At 42.7% G+C, this 16,410-nt stretch overlaps 1 protein-coding gene across 1 annotated transcript in view; it reads right to left on the bottom strand.

Annotated features, from left to right (window-relative positions):
* Nucleotides 1-6,470, bottom strand: part of LOC104461889 (protein crumbs homolog 2-like) — a 32,517-nt gene extending 26,047 nt beyond the window's left edge. Inside the window, exon 1 of the mRNA XM_010073630.1 lies at nt 6,281-6,470. Within this exon, the coding sequence (XP_010071932.1) occupies nt 6,281-6,353 (73 nt within the window). The 5' untranslated portion in view covers nt 6,354-6,470. The remainder of the gene's footprint in view (nt 1-6,280) is intronic.
* Nucleotides 6,471-16,410: the final 9,940 nt, after the last annotated feature.

Below are 16,410 nucleotides of genomic sequence, written 5' to 3'. Positions count from 1 at the left end.
GTTTATAGTTTTCCACAAAAGTAGTTGTTACTGGATTAACAATGACATTCAGGATTTCTCCTTTATGTTTCACAAGAATATGAATTGGTGATGTTTGTAAGTGAAAAAAACATTTAAAAATATATTACAGTCATACCATCCTGCACCCTATTCTGAAATGAAACTGGAGAAGACTACAGTTTCTTTGAAGAATACGTTCCAGGCATTTAGGGAGGATTAGGAGGAACTTCAAAGGCTAACAGAGTCACATATAAAGCTTTCATTGAGCTCTGCCAGGAAAGGTCTGGTTTTACACTTTAAAGGTAGCTGACAAAGATTTTCCCTAAGAGATGAGTTTTATGACCTTTTTTATCACTTTAAGGCAAACAAGCTGCATTACCAGGCTTTGTTTTAATAATTGGCTTTAACAATTTTATACTTAGTACCTTTGCAAAATGACAAGGGCAGTTGCAACAGTGAGTTTTGTAGCCATAAAAAGAGAAATCAGAATTAATGAGATGCTGGGCAATCCGAGATCCCCCTTGCAGTCGTTCACTGTCTCTCTTCCAGACAGTCCCAAGGAATCTCTTACTCCAGTAAACTGGGACAAGATGCTGCTGCACTGCACTGGCAGAGTTGTGGGAACTGATAAAGACAGTGCGGGAGGAGGAGGTTCTCAAAGAGCTGTAGCAGAGTTTCTGTCCTTTTCTTTAAAAAACAAACAAACCCCCTCAACTTTGTCTGTTCTCCATTATCTCACACGTGTTGTGAAATCTCAGCGGTAATTTCCCCCTCAACATGAGTTGCATTGAAGTAACTTCTTTCAGAGCCTCCCTTCCCTCTCCATCCTGACATGACGCTAGCACTGCTGCTGAATCAGACACCACACAGGAGCAGCTAGGACAATACACAGTCATTTGTGTTACTTCAGTCATTTTCGTACTTCACCGCTTGTGAGATGCTGCTTTAGCATTACTCACTAGCTTCTATCTTTTGTTTTTGCTTTTCATGAGTTTTTTTTCAAAGCCTTGGGAAACTACACTAGAGGATGGATGCCCTCAATCCAGGGATGCATCTGACCTCCCAGAAGACACTCAGTGCCACACCTTCATGAACCTCCACTTTAATTTTAGCAGTTTAAATTGTTGATTCCCAAGGTCCCCTTAATGGTCATCCTATCCATGTACATGTGAAGTTTCTAACTCCTCACACTGCTTCCATGATTATCTTAAAGGTGCTCTTAATGGTCACTTAAAATTCCAGCAGGGAAGTGGCAGCATTGGGGTTATCAGCCCAGAGATTAACTTGTTTCCTTCACACTGAAGGACAACTTTGACAAGTGATTAATGTTTTTTTTTTTTTTAAATTACATTCAATGTTTTACTCAAATGGAACAATATAATCTCCACAAACATACAAAAAAAAAAATTCTAAGCAGGGTCAGTGGTACTTACTGAAAATACCCACCTCTGGATGCCTGTTCAGACTGCACTCAGAGTGCATTTCTCTCTCATTTCAGAGTACTTTTCTCATCCCTTCAGCTTCTCTATCCCACAAAGTCAGCGCAATTCATGTTACCCACAGTCCAGAAAGAAAGGCAGAACAGAGTACATAAAATGCCAGACTGCAGCTGCAATGCTTTTAAGAGGTAACCAGGCTACACATATGCCCAACAGCATTTCCCCATGACATGAACCAAGCAGAGTAAGGGAATAGGTACTCTCCTCCTCAAGGATCTATTACTGGGAAGGATTCCCAGACAGAGGAGCAGAGTTTACACACTGCATCTCCTAGTGTAGCACTTTTCTTTTCTGTTAAACAAGTTGCAACAGACAGGACTCGGGCATATTCTTCTCTTGTTTTCTTGATACACTTTTGGAAAGGACTGCTTCATGCTTACGACTATTTATTTATGTTTCAAAAATTATGGCCCATACACTATGCATTATTAAGTACCTTTTGCACATGGATTTGTTGATGAGTTCCTTGACTTCCGTGCTATTTTAAATCTTGCTCCCTATGACTATTATCTTTTACAAAAATGCAATGCAGGACTGTGGGGAGAGGCTTCCTTCACCTGCCCTACGCACAACTGGAAAAAAGACAGTTTACCACCAGCCTGATGCAATTCTTAGCAGTCAGGTTGTGCTCCCATTGATCATCCCAGCACATTTCCCGCTAGAGAAAGAACCCGAGGCCAAGGGTAGAAAGGGAACCCTTCCACCTCAAGTGTCAGAGTAACACAACTACTAAATAAACTCTGAATAAAGGAATGGAAAGAGTTATGTCTCCATGACAACAGGAAGGCATGTGCTTATATTAGTAAATCCCTACTGACCTCTGCTGATCTTTCCCTCTCCTGGTCAGCGTAAAGGATTAGTGAGAGGGTACACACTATGGCCTGTTCCCAGGATCCACACACCAGGAAGGAGGACAGGGCAGGCCTGAAAAGGGGCTTTCATGCTGTTCGGCCTCTCTCTCCCTCACCCTCGCTAACTTTGGAAGGACAGCGTATCTGCTATGGAGGGTAATGGCAGAATAAAATCAAATCCTTCTTTAGGAAGTACCTTCAGTGTACTTGTCCAGGGAATGCACAAGGCCTTTTTAGGTGGCTTTAAGCATCCTAAGGCTTTATAAGCCCCATTTCCCTCTTGACAGAGGGATTAAACCCTTTCTTCCCAGACCTGACCAAAGCACCTGTTCCTAGCAATACCAGCATCAGCAAACAAGACCCTGAAATTCTCAAGACTACTGACAAGCTCATGAAACGCTAATAGTTGGCACTGATTTTTCACCTAGCCTAAAATAATCCATAACCTGTATTCCTTGTCCTGTTCAACATGGTAACAATCATCTTTAGCTGCTTGAATAGTGGGCTTTTCTATTCAAAGTCAGAAAACCAGATGTGGGCATGGGAAACTTCCAAAATACCAATGTTTGATTATAACTACAAAGCTCCCGTGCTGCAGCAGCTCACCACCTCTGCCAGCCATCAGAAACTCTGTTGAAGTAGCTTGCACTAGGGTCAGGTATATTCGATTTCCCTCAAGATCCTGGTGCCCAGATTCAAGTTGTTCCTCTCCATTTTTCCATAGCAGCTATTTCATTTTTTTATTGTTGCACAAATGATACTTCAGTGAAAATGCAGACTAAGATGCTATCTGCTGGATGAATCTAAACACAGAATCACAGAAGGGTTTGGGTTGGAAGGCACCTTAAAGCCATCAAGTTCCAACCCCCCTGCCATGGGCAGGAACACCTCCCACTAGCCCAGGTTGCCCAAAGCCTCATCCAGCCTGGCCTTGAACCCCTCCAAGGATGGGGCATCCACAGCTGCTCTGGGCAGCCTGTTCCATTATCGTCTCAGGTTAAAAAGACCTAGACCACTAGACTTCCATTAAGACCAGCATAAGAAGACATGGCTCAGTTTCCCCTTTATGGAATATGCAGAAAATCTACCCCCTCAAAGAAGCAGGATGCCGGTTCCTGGCTCTCTCCCACGCAGCTTGCCCAGTGAATTGCTGAGTGGTGCCAAACAGTGGGCAGCAATCCACGGTGCTGAGCAGTACCAATATTATAGTCAGAGGCATTAACAGCATTAATCAGAAATACCGCTTCGGGGAATTAAGAACCAGTAGCCGGATAGCTTGTTTTCATTACCTGTTCACTGTTTTAATGCAGATGTAACTCCTATTACCATGCTTCTACAACTGGGAGAAATACAGGAGCTCTAAATCCATGTTTCATGATAGCATTGCATATATTGCCACAGTAACTCTTTGATCTTCTGCGCTTATGACACCCCAGTATTTTCCCTTAATAAACACTCCTCCAAGCTGACCTTCACGGTTTACACATTCTCTGATCTCTCAGCCATTTCCACAGATCAAACACTGAGGCAGGGGGTTTCCTGTGTATTCAGTTAATCAGACTGAGTCACAAGCTTTAATTTCCCATTCTTATTTAAATGTACTGACAATCAACAAAACAGCTGAAAAGATTGTATTTCTTTGTTCCCCTGTTTTGAAGTGAGTAAGATTTAGCTGGGATATGGAAAGGGTTTAATCTCAAGAGCTTGCATTAGAGCAGATAGCAAACTGCCAGAAAAAAGGTTTGTCTGCACATGTGCTCTCTCAATAGGCGCCCAAAACATTTTCCAGGCCAAAGCTATGTGAATTACTGTGCTCACTGCTGGCTAGAGTTGTGGGAACAGAAATGAGTAGACACTCAGTTCTGCCCTCCAGAATCTCCTTTAGAACACAACAAATTAAACAGAGAGCTATTCTGCCCATTACACAGACAGCAGCAGTAAAACTGGCGTGACATGCAGGGTCCGTACCACTGTCCCTCTGGAGTTCATTTTAAACAATTGGAGATAGCATGGATCTGGCTGCAGGGCGGTCTTGTGTTTACAGCTTGCAACAGGCCATCTGGATAATCAGAATTTTCTCAAAAAGTTTGCACAGGTAACAGCCACTGTGCTTCAACGACATGTAGACTCAGTCAATAAGAAATAAAAGTAGTCATATGCGTCACAAGGGCAAGAAAAGGCATTTCCTTAAGGCCTTAAAATTCTACAAGTCCTTCATAAATACCACCATTCACTGCAGTTAAAATCTGTCAGAATTCCCCTTGCAAAATAGGAGCAGGTGGAAGGACTATGGAAATTGCCACTTCCCTCGAGCTTTGCTGGCTGTATCAAGATATGTCATCCACCTGCACTCCAAAAGAAAACAACGCTCTCAGTAAATCACTGTTCCAGAAGAGAGCTTTACCCAAGAGTGAAAAACTACCTGTGCAATGGGAAAACAGCTCAAATGCCCACAAACATGCCAGCTCTCTGGCAGCCACATACTGAGCAATAGGGTACATGCAATGGGCCTTCCTTTGCTCCATACAAAGCCACCATAATTGCTTCACACTCCAAACCAGTAGCTATGGTTACTAGATACAAAAGACAGCCCTGCTGCTTCCCTGTGGCCAGAGGAATTCCAGGCACTTGGAGCAAATGCACCAGACAAAGAAGCTGAAGAGAAAAGGAAGAGAAGGAAGAGAAATAAAAATCATCCAAAATCAAAACATATTTTGACTTTCATATTCATAGTCTGAGGTGATCAGAACAAAGGAAATTTAGGAAGGCTTCAGAGGGGGGAAAAAAAAGACTGCTGAGGAATCAATGGAAAAGCTGAAAACTTTCTCCAACTCACAAAAAGTACATAAACATCACCCACTAATATAAGAAAATGTCAAATGCAGTGTTCAGCAGATAGCAGCAGAGAAAAGGCACTGACTGTGTTTTCTTCATACTTTACCTCAACTTCTTCATGTCATAGATCATTCCGGTTCTAGCTCAGTGGAAACCAAACAGGACTTTTACATAAAGATACTGGCCTGGCAGTGCCCAGGACAGGATAAGGAGGCTGGTTCAATCCCAATCATGCTTTCCAGTAAAAGGTTGGACATGTTCCTGACATGACCTTATAATCCCTAGATGACTAAAACAGATGTCTAGGCCCAGCAGATCTCCAGGCACCCACTCCAGAAGAAACAGAGAAATCTGTCTTTCAGGGAGCATAAGAAATGGTATACAAGGGAGACTTTTGGAGCCCAAAGACATGTTCATGTGCACTTGAAGAATCCCAGTATACTCAAGATATTCTTTGGCTATAAAAGAAGTTTTCAATGTGGAAAAAGCAAAACAAAGCAAAAACCTCCATCAGTGGGACAGACTTTTTTGTTACCTCATCACTTCTTGCACTTTCAGGATGGATTGGCTTTCTTCAAAATTTCTAAGTGAGAATACTCATGTGATGTCTTCTTCCTCCACATTTTGTACCTGAGGTATCTGGTATTTCAACATTTCATATTCCCCTAGGTACACTCCTCTTTTGCCTAGACATATTTCTAAAGCGTAAAGAATGAAAATAAAGCTCTGCATTTCTTCTGTATGGGCACAACTGTAAAATTCAGAACTTTTCAATGGAGAAAATTGTTACCACAATAGCTGAACGCTTAATTACACAAAAGTGCACGAACTTTTAGCTCTTGTGAATAAATGCATACATATATACATGTGCACAGGGAGAAAGACAAAAGGAGACAAGAAATAAAGAGAAGGAAAACACATCTAGAATGAAATGCCTATTTATCTTCCAGACAAGTAGTTTTCAGGCTTCAGATCTTACTGTGAGAGTGACATTTTGTTCAGTTACCTTTGCAATACAAGGGCCAATCACAGATTTGACCCAAAGTTACTGCATACTAGCCGGGTAAGAATCAGGCACAGAAGACAAAAACTTACCCCAAAATAAGAGGAAAAGTGGCAGCAGGAGAGCAGCATTGTACGCCCTGGATGTAGTTTTCTTTAATTCCATGACAAATCTAAGAGTGGCTGTTCTAAAAACCTCTGGGGAGAACCAGTAGTTGGAACCTAGCAAACACCAGCACTCCCCACATCACGGACTCTGGAGAGTTCTCTCCACTACAGGCACCCGCTCCATGCTCTGCCGAGCTGGGGACCAGCACTAACACAGTGGACAGAGTCCCTGGCCACTCGCAAGGCTTCACTCATGCTCCTGGAACAACGAGAAAACGCGGCCTGGATCGCACGGATTGAACTGCACCGGGCACAGCAGGCCGGACTGACGGGCACGGCAGCTGGAGGGCTTACAGGCCCGGATCTGGAAAAAGCCGAGGCTGTCAGGGGTGGCGAGAAACTGAAGAACTGGGACAGTCACAGTACAAGGCAAAAAAGAAAAAGGACCCTATGTGGTTTTTTGCTTTCTGGGTTTTTTGAATTCCCCCTATATAATGAAGAAAACAAACCTGGTGTCTCCTCCACAGCTGTGACGGGAGCTCGGGACTGGTTTGGGGACTGAGGTGGCCGGGGGTCATTTCGAGGATGCAGACTTCTATAATAGCTCATATTTACAAAAAACTCCAGATGAGGATCAATCACAATTTTCTGATGGAGGCTGCTTCGTTCAAAGAGAAAATAAGACAAAAGCACACTGTTAATCACAAGGAGCAGAGCCAGTCCACGTTAGTCTTTGCTGCTGTCTCTCAGGTATCACAACATGTGTGAACCCACAAGACATATGAACCCACAAAATGCACATGAACCCCCCTCCCAATGCAGGGATGGTTACAGAGATCAGCAGGAGAGGTATCCACATAACACAAGCACCAAATCACTTCACCAGCTTTAGACGCATGTGTTTAGTTTTAGAAGTGGAAAAAATTATCAGTGCCCGCTGTTTTATGAGAGTAACTGGAAAAAGACAGTAGGTCACAACTGAGTGTGGGCTCTAAGTACCTCTAAATCCACATCACAATTGGATTAAATTAACCATAATGAGAATTACACACATTGCCTCACCCTCCACTGACAACTAAAAATAGAGTGCAGGTAAGATGCCATACAAATTCCTAGTTTGAATGAGAAATATGCAGGACAGCGGGAATTGGTGCAGACAGACCTAGGCTGCCCATGATAAAAACAACGGCAATCCTGCAGTGAGTAATTTATATCATCTCGGCATCCTTGCAGAGCAGACAGAGGGCCACGTGCAGGGAAGTGGGGTATTTACTGCATCGTTTTTACCTTCAGCGCAGAAAGCAGAACAGTCACAGCAAAAGCATTTTCACCACCAGAACCCTGCAATTCAGCAACAAATGGTTCATCTCACTGTGCTGCCTTGGAATGCTCCAAAGATGATATATCATGTGTTATCAACCTTATCTGGACCACCCTGCCCCCAATTTCATCTCTGGTGTCGTCAGTCTGTTTTCTCAAGATCAGCCTCAGTATTAGTTTCTTGCCAGTTACCACAACCATCTGGAACTCATTTCTCTCTCTTTAGACTCTCATTTTGCTGTTAGGGGACTTAACGCTGACATGTGCAGAATCTTTCTGCTCAGGGATTTTTTGCATCACCCGTGTGAATTATCCTCATAACAACTCACCTTTTCCCAACCAGAGCAAATCCATACGAATCCATTGCACAACTCGCACTGCGAGAAACCACCATTCTTGCTTGGCTGAACACAGCCGCTTCTGTAAGCAGACTACCGCACTGCTTCACAACACTTAGGAAATAAAACTATCCATAGTAATTTATGGCTGGTATATGTCTACCTGGACATGCTCAGCTTTCATAAAACAGAATTAGCGTAACAAATCCTCACACAAAGGAAAGTGGAGGTCCTCCCACAGAGGCTCAGGTCCATGCAGCTCTGCTGCTGCTGTGTGGCCCGTGGCACCCCATACCCCAGACAGAGCCATCAGCCGTGAGACTTGTTACACACTAGCTAGACTCAGGAAAGAGCAAAAGAGTTTAGCAGAGGCTGAACAATTAAAAAGCTCCAGGGAGGAACATTCCTGGTGTCTCTCAGTACATTGAGACAACGTCTCAAGCAGTAGCTTCTTGGGCTAGTGACTGAGTTTTACTCTGGAGCCTTCATTTGGTCCTGTCAAGTTAACATCAACAGGTTTGAACCGCTAACTTGGCCAATGTGTCAATGACATTACACATGCATGAGTGATATGAATGGTGTCTTTTTGAAGGTACCGTTTCATGCACTTATCACAACAAGGTTTGGACTTGAGCAGCCTGGGAAACGGCAGCAGTAAATGGTTCTCAGACAAAATCTTCCCCAGGCAGAGGTGGGAGTCTCATGCCTGTACCACTGCCAGGATGCACAAACTGTGAGTTCTGGGGTTGGAGCAGGTTAAGAGGGATGATCCTCTTGAAAAAAAGAGTTCATTTGTTCTCCGTGGCCACTGTTAACTGCTAGCACATCCAAGTGGTCTGTTAGGACCCAAGGCTCATTTAGTGTCACTCAAAACCCAAGCAAATGAAGCTCACATAGGTCAAGATATCCAACTCCCTAATAATAATCAAAATACCTTAATCCAGTGTCTACCTGTGAGGAGGATATTATGATTTTTTTTTCCACGTTTGTGGTTGCAATTTTATGACATTTTGCCAGCATAAATGGCGGACCATTTCTGTGCTGGACCCTTGGGCATACAAAAGCAAATGTGGGTATTAACCAGCTTAGTCCAATTAAAGAACCCTAATGCAACTCTGTTAAGGCCCTGATTTGTTAGGCTTGACTACATTTCCAAAGAAGGAGCACAATTGGGTGGATTTGTTATCTAAAGTATAAGCTCCAAGTCCTTAGTCATCCTTGCTAAAGCCTTCCCCAAACTGGCCACGGTTTGTGCTGCCTCCGCACCACTGCAGTCCCACGTCAGTATAATCTGTTCTTTAACATAGTATTAAAACTAGAGCTGAAGGACACAGTTGCTTTCGTCTCTGTAACGCTCATTATAGGAGACTTAAGTACGGCATAACAGCAAGGCTTCTATTCTCGGCCAGCAAGCAGGAAACTCTGCAAGCCGGAAACACGTGTCATGAAAACGGGGCAGCAGTAGGCAAGCTGGATTAAGAGCAAAGGGAGAAAATAGGTCTGGAGTACTCAGCAGAACCTGTCTTCTTACTCTATACTTTTTTTTGTACACTTTTCACTAAATAATCCTACACCATTTTCTACAAACAGTCGGAATGAACTGTGCAGTGAAGTACCCAAGCAAAACTTGGGTACTTTTCCATTCAAAGGACAATGTACTCTTGCATGAGTTTCACAATCTTCCCTCACACAGGGTTTAAAATAATCCTAATATTACGGATTGGATACTAGAGTTTAGATGCGCAATATGACAGCCAATAAAATAATCCTACACCATTTTCTACAAACAGTCGGAATGAACTGTGCAGTGAAGTACCCAAGCAAAACTTGGGTACTTTTCCATTCAAAGGACAATGTACTCTTGCATGAGTTTCACAATCTTCCCTCACACAGGGTTTAAAATAATCCTAATATTACGGATTGGATACTAGAGTTTAGATGCGCAATATGCCAGCCAATAGCACAGACAGAGGCTGGTAGGAATAAAGGCATTCCTATCTCCTGTTGTATGCACATGCTGGAGCTGCCTCAGAGGAGAGAGTCTCACCTTCCCTCCGTAATGTTCTGGAACCTCACCACTGAATACAAATCTGCTTTTCTGAATTGAAGAATGCAAGCTAACAGCATCAAAATCTTCTGATTTTTTCAACAGCTTCATCCTCTGAGGGTTATTAGGCACAAGGATAAATAAAGGAGTCCATACTAGCAGTGGCTGTGGACGTGGAACTTGGGAAACTGGGCTAGTAAAGAAAAAACCTCCAGTTCCACTCAAAAACAGAACACAAGAAGTGACTGCTTCAGTATGCTCTTCTGCTCTCAATCACTGATGAAAAGTGTCAGATACACTTTTTAAAAGTTCAGGTTTTGGAATTTTAAGCCTACAGACTCACAAGCCAATTCTGTAAACTGAAAAGTTCAAAAACAGTTTGGTGATGTAATGCTTGAGGGTTCTCCAGAGTCCAATCTCTAACTCGAAATTGGCTCTTTCCTGTAATAAACAAAGTTATTGCCCTCAATATGGACTGTCACCACTTTTCCATACAGCCACTAGATGTCCCTTCTGCACTGCACAAACCAGCAAAGGCCACTGTGTCGAAACCAAAGCACTGAAAAGAAATTCACGTGTCACCAGTGCTGCCAAACCAATGCAACTAGACCCATCGTGAAATGCTGTAGGACTGCGCCAAGCAGCACACCGAACACTGGAAGACCTACTGCAACATCCACATATTAAAAGGGCCAAGGAAGTTTTGTTTGTGAATAAAAACGTTGAAGTTGCTATTACAACTGGGTAAATCACACAAAACTTCCAGTCTCAAGACATCCTAATTGTACTTTTCAGACACAATGAATTTTGTTTCCTATCACAGCTGATCAGAACTGATGGCAAGTAAATCATGCTGCCTGATAAAAGTATTGAGCATATGACACTGGTCAGTCCTAGGTAATGGCAATGAAACAGCTGGCATGACAAGAATTAGCTGAAAGGTTGCTATTTCTTGCTATGCAGTACCTCAACAGAGCAACGCAATGGATGATCAGAGTTCTGACCCAGTCTCACTTTCCTGGAGCACAATAATCAATTTCAGATGAAACTGTAGTGTTGAGGAAGAAGAGGGTTGGCAGTCCAGTAGGACAAAGGCAGAATGAACATTTGTTTATGAGAATTTTATAGGAAATATATGTGTGAATTAAGACTGAATATAATACACATATCCCATTGGCATGGGTTTGGGGTCCAACTCCTCCTGTACATGCAGCCCTGAAACCCCAGCCACCAGGTGCCATCCTGTGACAATGGACTCTCGCTCTTGTGAGACACCAGCAACCAGGCTCAAACGCACGATTATGTCAGTCATGCAGCTAGAAACAGTGAAATCCTGCCTTAACTGAGAAGCTGGGACACCACCAGGTCCTCTTGCCTGAAGTCTGAAATCACCTACTCTTGCAATATTGGCTACTTGTGCCGAGATCTTCATTACACGCCTCATTCCAAAAAAGAACAAATTGTAAGAAGAGTAAGAAGGGTATCCAATACATGCACAGGACCTATAGCTTCCTCTTCAACATATGTGTCCACTCACCACATAGACAGACTAAGCCACAGTAAAGATGGGGCTGTACTTCTGCTAAGTTATCTCTCAGGGACAACACAGAAGTCAGGCTCTAGCCATGTATGTACCTTTGATTGATGTGAGACCCTGCTGGAGTGCTGCAGGTCAACTCTGAGCCCCTTTGATCCTCTTCCACTGCTTACAGCTGCCTCGGTGGAGGTGAGTCCCTTCCAAGGGGCCTCTCTTGGCAGATGGGAAAATGAGAATGTTGATCAGCTAACAGGAAGCAGCAGCTAACAGTGTAAAAATGGTCTCAGGAGAGATTTTCTGCAGTAAAATGTTATAGCAGAAAGGAGGATGCGTCCAATACATTGCATGGGTTTAAGACTATTTGAAGTTGTGTTGACTATTGAGCAGCCTTTTTGCTGCTGTCACTGTCAAGACGATCCAATGTAAATAAATATCCCTTTTCACTACCACTATCGCTGCTCAGAGGGAGCCTCTCAAGTCACTGGAGGGCAGTGCTGGGCAGTTTTCAGATCCACCAGCCTAAAATCAGCTTTGAGAGGCAACCTCCCGAATTAGCATATGTTTGTTGCAAATGTCTGCATTGCTGGCAACCCTGGAGTCATGCTGGTGTGCCCAGGGCGCTTAGCAGACTTCAGGGGAAAAGCTAAATGCTCAGCCAGAACTAAAGGAACCTACAATGAGAGCCAAAGTGAGGGAGCCCTGCAGCAGAGCCTGGCCAGAAGGGAACCTTGGAATGCAAAAGTTTGTGCTCTGTGAAGGCCAAACACGGGGGTGGGGAAAAGGGAATTCTGAAAAGCCCCCAGCTGGACCTGAAAAACAAACACATCTAGCTGCACCATGAGCTGTGTGTTTTGAAGCAGGTCTAGCCTCAAAGTCCTGTGTATAACGTGTATCTTTGCCATGGAAATGACACCTTTGAATACTGCATAAATCAGCAAGCTCTGCCTCATTTTCCTTCCAGATGAGGTCTTGAATGAGCTAATGATCACTTTGAATTTTTCTGTTAGTCAGAGTTAACCCTAAGTAGCCTTCACGAGTGCACACTACAAGGGAATGATCCAGTGCCTCTTATTAGAGCAACCAACTTTCAGGAGTACATGAATGAGAAAACAAAACCAACCAAAACGCATGGGAGAAAACCAGGAACGTCAACACGTTGTTTTTCTACCTTGAAACAGTTTCTTCCCATTTAGTAAGAGATTATGTCCTTCAGACATGATTTTAAAATACTGAATCCACTCCTGGCTATTAACTTCAACAATGATACATTTCCCCTCAGTAACTGAACCCTATTGGCAATTTCTGTTAAAATCGTAAAGCTGATGCTTTGTATTCCCACCACCAAATATCCACTGGTGTTAGCACTGAAGTCAAAGCCACAGTTCATCCTCTTTCCATGACTTTGAAGCTCATAATCCTTCATTAAATTAGGATGGTGATTTGCTGATTCTGCCCAGCAGAGGACTTGATCTCTTGTCTTTTTCTATGGCTTTACAGAAACGGTACTTCAATTATGAGCACATCTTTGTGGGCTGATAGAATCTCCTGTTGGGTCAGAACAGGTTCCTACAATTTAGAAACTAAATAAGTTATTTGCCAGTAACACACAGGAATTGCCAGGGCAGCAATCGACACAATGGTTCATCCATCTCCAGCTGAAACTGAACTTCCAGGGGTGAAATAAGGTCAAAGTAAAGAGTGGAATGGAATCTGTCCGACAATAAGCCAGGTGTCAGGCACTCGATCCACAGAACCTGACCAAGGACAAAATGGTCATTCTCTGTTAGCTGTGGTGAGACGTTGGGAATTTTGAGCAGATGTTAATAGGGTGAATACATACTAGTCCTACAGTCTCAGAATGCTAATGCCTCTGAATACCAAAAGCATATTGATCTCCTGAAGTGCACAGTCAGAACATCTAATGTCTCTAGGAGAGCAGGGAAACACTCAAAAGGAGAGAAAAAAAAAAAAAAGAAAAAAGAAAAAAAGAAAAAGATAAGATGGTTTATGCTGGAGAGTTTTATCAGTTAAAAAAGCCTTGGGGCACACAGGGAACGTTAAAACGCTACTGCACATACAGAAACATACTGAGGGATACCAAGAATGCGCACTTTGTGCATAGGAATGGAAGAATTACTTTATAGAACTTGTGTGATTATAACAGGTCTGGAACACTTCTTCTAGGTAGAATATTAGAACCAGAAAGAACCTAAAGAAGAAAACAAATCCTTACTGCACTGTCCTGGTGGATCAAAACTGTGGGAAAAGAAAAGCTAACACCAGTGGCACCCAGAATACAGATACTGTTTAAAATAAATTCAAAGGGAAATTCTTTCTATCTTAATGACCTCCGCTGTTATTAGTAATACACACCAGGGCTTTGTTCTAAAATAAAATCTCATTTCTAACCTGCAGTGTCTTTTTTAAGTGTGAGACATTTGAAAGCTCCTTTTTAAACCAAGGCTGTGTAACTGGGAAATTCAATTCATTCTCTTTGCTTTGATATCTGTTTAGTTCAGCACTACGCACACCACCAAAAGCAAAATGTTATTGTCTAGTCTGTACTAGAGGGCCAACTGGTCCAATGGGATATGCTCTCTGCTCCATGGTACCAATCCAGTGTTTTCACCATCTCACAAAAACATGTAGCTCTTTGAAGGAGGATGAGACTCCAGTACAACAGGACTGCAACTTATCAGCTGTTCAGAGGTGTTTTTCTTTTTTACAAGCTACAAATCAGACTAAGCTACACTAACTGAAAGATCTTTGTAAAGTTCACTCTCAGCAGTGCCACCATAGGAGCATATCTATGAACTCTGGTCAATAATATTATATATCCAGGGAACCACTAAGGACATCACGCAAACACACTGAAGAGATGAGAAAAGATTCCAGTTGTCCTGAGCTTCCCACTCTCTGACCGCAAAACCGCACTCTCACATCAAATGGGGAATGAAACTCAAGGGATACTTTAATCCTACACCCCCGCTCTAATTAACAATCATACTTTATTAATATTTGATGGAGCTGTTATTGTGTCTTCTCTGGCCATTACACTTTTCATATAATGCTCTGAATTTTGCTGCTCTATAGCAACGTAATAGCAATGTACTCCTTTCCAGGTCATACAGACAGAAAACATGGCACCTCCCTTCCTAACACAGGGCTTTTCCAGAAGACCCGGCTTCAGGACTAGCCTATGAGATCGGCAGATATGGCGTATGCAACTGGGTAACAATTCATGCAAAAAGATATTTTGACTCAGCCCTAAATGACTCCTCTGCTTTGTGGCCTTCTATACCACCATCATAAGGAAAAGAAAATGTATTCATATCCTGAAAAATCAAACCAAAATATAGATAATGCTGAGCACAACACAGAACAGTCATTGTGTATACTGGTATAGAGAATTACAGTTAATAAGGCACAAAAGCAATTATGACAAGAAAAACTTGAATTTTTTTGCAAATTAAAGCATTGAGGAAGATGTAGACTACCTTGTGCTAAACATAACAGAAACGCCCGTCCCTCACCACAAAACCTCCATTCATGTCACACAGACTCAGAGGAGTACGTGATTAGGTATGCTGCTGTGCTTGCATTTCCACGGGGTTAAGAGGTTACTGCTGCTACCCATCCTCATCACCGCAGTTCCACAAGAGAGTACTCCCCCTCTGCTTTGCATGCGTAACTGCAAATGCAATGATTCCCAAAACAGATGTTGTTAACATGATCAGGAATATTAACTCAGCAATTGCAAGTGCTTAAACTAATGTGAATTGCTTAGGCAAAAGGCAGCTCAAGAACAATTACATGCAGCTACATAAAAAGTAAAACATTCCACAATGCACATCACACTCTTTAAGAATCCTCTTTGGAAAAGAGAATACGTACTCAAAATTCTCCACCAGTGCAGAATCATTAAGATTAGTCCCTGCTGCTTGTCCTGGTTTCGCTGAGAAACAGGGAAAGGCAGTACAAATTCACAAATGTAGAAAGGGTTTTTTCTGTACATTCTTCGGTCTCTCAGTTTTTGAATATTATACTTTTCATCTGCAAGGGATCTTATTTAAATAAGTTACTGTTTACAGGAAGGGGGGGGGGAAAAAGGAAAGTATTTAGAGTCATCCCCAACCTTCAGTCACTAAAGACTGATCACAGAAGTGTGGCACTCTTCTTACCTAGCTCCCTGATGCAGTATCAGGATAAAGACCCCAATTTGGTCTCCCAGTAGTGAAGGGTAAAAGGAAAGAAAGAAGCAGGGATGAAGGAAAAAGAAACCCGTCAAAAGCAGGTTTGGGACTCCATGTAGTTACATATGTCAGGTGTTTGTGTGTGGGTGAGGAGGCCAAGCCAGTTCTTCCATGTAAACTGGAGGGAGTTGGCCCTGCCACTCAGGACTGGCAGGGCATCAGCAGATGGTGAGCAATTGCACTATGCATCACTCGTTTTGTATATATCATTACTATTATTATTATTTCCTTTACTGTCCTATTAGACTGTCTTTATCTCAACCCACAAGTTTTCTCACTTTTGTTCTTCCAATTCTCCTCTCCATCCCACTGGGTGAGAAGTGAGTGAATGGCTGTGTGGTGCCTGGCTGCTGGCTGAGGTTAAACTACAACGGGTTGCATTTTTCTTTTCACAGCAACAATACAAGCACAGAACAGCAAACAGATGGAGGTGTCACAAGCAAAGTGTGAAAAACTAAAAAAAAAAAATAATAAAGTGAGAGTCCCTCTGCTGGAGATTATCATGCTGTGAAATCCTGTTTGTAAAGACATGTCAGAAGAATGCCTCAATTACTGCAGGTTGGGATAAGCAGTGGGATCAGCACAGGTACTTAACCTCAGAGACAGAAGGTCCCCAAGGA

Source organism: Pterocles gutturalis, unplaced genomic scaffold (assembly GCF_000699245.1).
Source record: "Pterocles gutturalis isolate BGI_N339 unplaced genomic scaffold, ASM69924v1 scaffold26982, whole genome shotgun sequence".
NCBI lineage: Eukaryota > Metazoa > Chordata > Aves > Pterocliformes > Pteroclidae > Pterocles > Pterocles gutturalis.
This window is presented reverse-complemented; position numbering and strand designations above follow the sequence as displayed.